Source organism: Condylura cristata, unplaced genomic scaffold, assembly GCF_000260355.1.
Source record: "Condylura cristata isolate star-nosed mole 26May11 unplaced genomic scaffold, ConCri1.0 scaffold00010, whole genome shotgun sequence".
Taxonomy (NCBI): Eukaryota; Metazoa; Chordata; class Mammalia; order Eulipotyphla; family Talpidae; genus Condylura; species Condylura cristata.
This window is the reverse complement of record NW_004567111.1, coordinates 57,305,447-57,311,091: the sequence shown is the minus strand read 5'-3', so window position 1 is coordinate 57,311,091 and position 5,645 is coordinate 57,305,447. Positions and strand designations below refer to the sequence as shown.

General features: G+C 32.3%; 1 protein-coding gene across 1 annotated transcript in view; it reads left to right on the top strand.

The window, feature by feature from the left end:
- Window positions 1-5,645, top strand: part of IFT88 (intraflagellar transport 88) — a 140,995-nt gene that overhangs the window by 42,228 nt on the left and 93,122 nt on the right. Inside the window, exons 12-13 of the mRNA XM_004680357.2 lie at window positions 921-991; window positions 4,654-4,740. Coding sequence (XP_004680414.1) covers window positions 921-991; window positions 4,654-4,740 — 158 coding nt within the window. The remainder of the gene's footprint in view (window positions 1-920; window positions 992-4,653; window positions 4,741-5,645) is intronic.

The window sequence follows — 5,645 nt, the reverse complement described above, 5'->3', positions numbered from 1 at the left end:
AAAAACAAGGTACCAGGTTGTCTTGTCTTCATAGGTTCGGAAGTCAGTCTAAATTCATGAAAACATTCTGGTCTCAATGTGACATTCCAGTCAAATCATTGCCATTACAGCCATGCTTTCCAGTAGTCTTTTGACTGCAGATGTCTTCCAATGACAGCTTTTAGAACCAAGTAGCATCCAGCCTATAGCTAGCTCACCTAATTGTCAGGGTGCAAAGAAATCATCCTGAAATCCTCTGGGTTCTTATAGGTTGGCCTATAATCAAACAAGGATCAGACCATTTAACAGGAGGAAAAAGTCATGGTGTAAAGTTCAATAGCTTTTATAACTTTTTTATACATGGAAAAGACCTTTCTTAATAGATTATTAGGTAGAGTAGTTGATTCTCCCCACTCAATAAATCTTTTTGCTGTAGTTCCTTTCTATTTAAAATAGGGCTAACTATAATAAGCCACTTTGTATGGATGTAAGGAATTAAAAGAGATAATACATGTGAAAAGCTTAAAACAATACCTGCAATGTAAGATATATAAGTGCTAAACATGAAAACAGTGTATATTATGAAAAAAATCACTTGTTTTTAATAGGGAGTAATGGTATGTATCATACTAAGTAATTGGTGATCATTAAAACACTTATATTTGAGTTTAGAATTTATATTTCACATTTGTTCTAATAACCAAATCTTCTGTGTCCTGTTCTTTCCAGTCTGACATTTTGTCAGCTGCACAGATGATATTAGTTAAATGGACAGTGTGATAGATAATCAGAAATAAAAAAAATATTCTACTATACATTAGGGAAAATAATTTAGAAAGATTAATTTACTCTCCATTTTATACACCTATTTGGTGGTGAGCTTGATTAGAAATTCAAATTCTTGTTAACATTCTAATTTTCCCCCAATTTGATTGTTCCAGGATGACCCACATACTAACTTAGTGATTGAAGCTATAAAAAATGATCATCTAAGGCAACTGGAACGTGAAAGGTAATATTTTGGGCATTTAATAATTAAAACTTGATGTAGGTTTAATTCTTATAAAAGAATTGGGTATACATCCTATTATCTTTTATAACTTGTTACATTCAGCATATTTCTTCAATAATGCTATTGTTTCATCTTTTTTATATTTTAATGGGTTATCTTTCTCTTTCAAAGTATGTCTTCTTTCCATTTATTCTTATTTTTTTGGTCTTACTGTTTCTCTGTAATTTACATTGTCTCTGCATTTAGTGTAATATAGAACTTTTTTTATATTGTGTTAAATATAATCCCTAGTATTTATTTACCTTATAAATGAAAATTTTGATCACTTCGAGTTTACTCTCCCTTCTACCCCTGCCAGTGGTAAGCACAGATAGATCTGATCTATTTTTCTGCTTTGTTTTTTTAATTCTGCATATACATGAGAACTTAAAGTATTTGTCTTTTCTTAGATGAGAGCCTATTAGACAAATACCACAGGAACAAAACTATGGTCTTACCTTTCTGCATGCCAGTAGAAGCCAATGGGGAATTTAGACTTTTATCCTGACAAAGCTATGTAAGAGGACACCTTGTATACAATAGGTCAAATGGAGAGCCAGGACTTTAATAACCAAAAGCCCTTAATAAGCCCTAACATTCTGTGTTGTCAGTACATGGGTAACCTGGAATTCTATTCTATCTAGCATACCTAAGGCACGCCTGACTCATACTGGTTAGCACTGTCAGAAGTTCAAGCTTTGAGAATTAGGCAAGGACAGGAAGTAAAAGACATCCAGCTTGGACTGGAAATAATTTGTTTATAAATCTCATCCTAAGGAATCCAAAAGAAATCTGCTACTACTACGAACTCCAACACAGTTGCAAATTAATAGATCATCATACAGCAAGTCATCACTTAATATCATTAACAGGTTACTAGAGGTTGCAACTTCATGTGAAACCTCATGTAATGAAAACAGTTTCACTATGGGATAATTTACATAAGCAAGAGTTAAGTTACTGTGGCATATTTCTGGTCAAGAAAAAAATATCACTAAACATCTAAATAAAAAACCAAGCACTTGTAATATTAAAAATAATTTATATTCATCCATTTTCCAACAAGTTTATTCTAGTTCAGGGTTAAAGTTGGTCAAGAACATAACACAAGTGAGGAAGCAGCCCTGAACAAGAAGCTCTATCACAAGAAACTTATACTATAGTAGTAGCTTAATGAACTAACATAGTAGTTCATATATTACTGATGAACTATCTGAAAATGAAATTAATAATTACATTTACAGTAGTGGACTGTATTAAAAATAGATTTAACAAGTGAAATGCAAAACTAAACCATTATTGAAAGAAATGGTCAATTGGAAGCCATCATAATTAATGAGCAAGCATTTAACATTAAGATGGCAGTGTTTTCCAAATTACTTTCACATTCAAAGTAGTACCTGTTAAAATTTCACCAGTGTTTTTGCAGAAAAGGACAAGCTGATTCTAAATGGATGATATGAAAATGTAAGGGATCCAGAATAGCCAAAGTTATATCAAAAGGAAAGAAAGAAAGTTAGGGGACTCTAAAGTATAAAGCTATACCAATCAGTCTCCATGGTACTTTATGCTAGCAGAATAATGATAGATGTATAAATCAAGGAGAAATACCCAGAAATTAGCTGTTAACATTTTAGTTAATAAAGGTGCCAGATGATCCAATTAGGAAGAGATAGTCTTTTCAAAAAGGACACTGAGGTTATTGAATATTCTCATGTAAAAGAATGAAGTTGGACTTCTCACATCATACACAAAAATTACTTTAAAGTGAATCAAAATGTAAGAGCTATAAATACAAAATTCTTTGAAAATAGGGCCCTCCCTGGTGGTGCAATGGGTTAGGACGCAGCATTGCAAGCTAGCTGCAACTGTCTCAGTGCAAGTTTGATCTCTGGCCCCAGAGGTAACCATATGGTGCAGCAGACCTCTCCTGACCTGCCCACTGCTCTCCTCAGAAGTGTACTTCGTTGATCTGCCTGTACTGCTCCCCATTCTGTCTCTGGTGAAGCTTCTCACTGCCCATGCACCTCTGGCTGGTACCCCGGTTCTGTATGAATAAATAAATAAATCTTAAAAAAAAAAAAAACCTTAAAAAAATTCTTTGAAAATATGTAGAAAGGGTCCTCCCTGGTGGTGCAGCTGCTTAAAGCACAGCACTAAGAAGCTAAAGGCTCTTAGGCATGAGCTCAGTCTCCACCCTGGAGGTGATCCACATGGCGTGGCAGACCTCTCCTGACCCGCCTGCTGCACCCCTCAGCAGTGTACTTCCACAGACAGCCAGTTTTGCTCCCCACTCTGTCTCTGGTGAATCCTCTCACCACCCCTGCACCTCTGGCCTGTATTCCAGTTCTGTATGCATAAATAAATAAATCTTTAAAATAGAAAAGAATATATATAAAAATGTATAGAAAGTAACCATTACTTTGTATTTTGTAATGGTCTTAGATATGACACCAAAACACTCTAACAGAAAAATAAAATAGACAAGTTGGACTTCATCAAATTTATAAACTTGTTCTTCAAAAGGCATCATCATTACAGTAAGAGAATCCACTGAATTGGAGAAAATATGTACAAACTACATATCCAAGAAGGAATTTACTTCAATATACATTCAATTTATTTGTTTCAATTCCATATTAAAAGGCCAATAACCCGAATTAAAAATGTACAGTGATTATTTTAAACACATACAAATGCCCAGTAAACACATGAAAATATGCTTAACTTCTGTACTTGTTAGAGAACTGCAGCTCAAAACCCCAATAAGATACAGCTAGAATTAACCATGATAAAGATACAGGTAATAACAAATCTTGGCAAAAATGTGAAGAAATTGAAACTTTACATGTTGACAGTGGGACAATAAAATGGTATAGTCACTTTGAAAAACAGTCTGGAAATTTCTCTGGTTTAACAACTTACTATATGACTTACCCATTTCTTTCCCAAAATAAACAATAGCATATTATGTCCACATAATAACTTATACATACATGTACATAAAATTATTCATAATACCCAAAAAATAAAAGCAACCCAAATATCCACAACTAATAAATGGATATAGAATATGTGGTCTGTCCATACAGATAGCTACAATAGGCATAAACTTAAAAAAAATGATGAATGAAAGAAGCCAGTCACAACAGACTACATCTTCTATGATTCCATTTATATGAAAGGAACAGATTAGGCAAATCTATGGAGATAAATTTAGTTTTGTAGAGACATATATAATAATTCTGTTTTACTATTTACCACATGTATTTAATGGCCACTTTTACCCTTTCCTGTTGGAAGTCATTGAATATTTTGTAACTTCAGCTTCAGAACTATGTATCTCTCCTGTTTGATTTTTTAGTCAGCATCCTTCATAAAAAGATGGTTAGAAAGGAAAGAAAAAACAGAAAAAATAAACCTAAGAACATCATGACTTGATTCCATTTCCTACTGATGGTTTTGAACCTAATGTAAACATACACAGATTTCTAGCTTTGATATCTACCATTTAGTAGGCTATTATGGTATATTAGCTTTGATAGATGCTTAAATTTATATTTTAAGAAGTACAAACTCTTTTTATACCATGTCTCTAAATAAAACTTTTGTTTGTTTGATAGGAAAGCCATGGCAGAAAAATACATCATGACAGCTGCAAAACTTATTGCTCCTGTAATTGAAACGTCTTTTGCTATTGGTTATGACTGGTAAGAGAAATTCAGTGCAACTAGATAGATAGGATGTTTTTTTCGTTTCATAATACCATTTTATTCATTTAAAATTTTGTTATTGGAGAAATGAATAAATAATGAATATTGATTTCCACTTACCAAGAAAATAATGCTTGGTAAGATTACTTTTCTAAAAGTTCTAATACATTTTTATTGCTCATGTCATGTTGTTAAATTAGAGACTAAGGTAAGTATGCTACCATTTGATAAATATATATATATATTCAAGTTCCAAAAGAAAAAGCTACCAACCAACAATTTTCTAACTGACAAAGGTATCTTTCAGAAATGAAAGAGATGAACTTTCCCAAACAAATAAAATTGGAGGAAGTTCATCACAATTAGACTGTCCTTATAAGAAATAATGAGTAAAGTTCTTCAAGATAAAATCAAAGGACTAGAAAAATATGTAAAACACAGTAAAATATTTATGACACAGTATTAAATTTGTAATAATATAGTTGTGTATTGATCATTTACTATAAAGGTTAAAGCACAAAGAATTAAAAACAATTGTAACTACAATAATTTGTTAATGTTTACATAATGTGAAAGTAAATTGTTACATTAGAAACATAAAATTATGGGAGACATAAAGGGATAGATATTTTATATACAGTAAGGGTTGTTATTAGCTTAAAATAGTGTTATGCTTTATATAAGCAAAACCTAAAGAATAAAGGGATTAAAGTACACTTTTATGAAAAATCATAAAATCACAAGGGAAGTCAGCAAAAAAGGATGAAGGAACAAGGAAATTAGCTGCAAAATAGCTAGACAACAGTATGGTGGCATTAATCCCTGGTAATAATTATTAGTAATTACCTACCAATATCATGAAGACTTGGAAGTCTTCATCAGTCAAAAAGCTGTGTATCTAA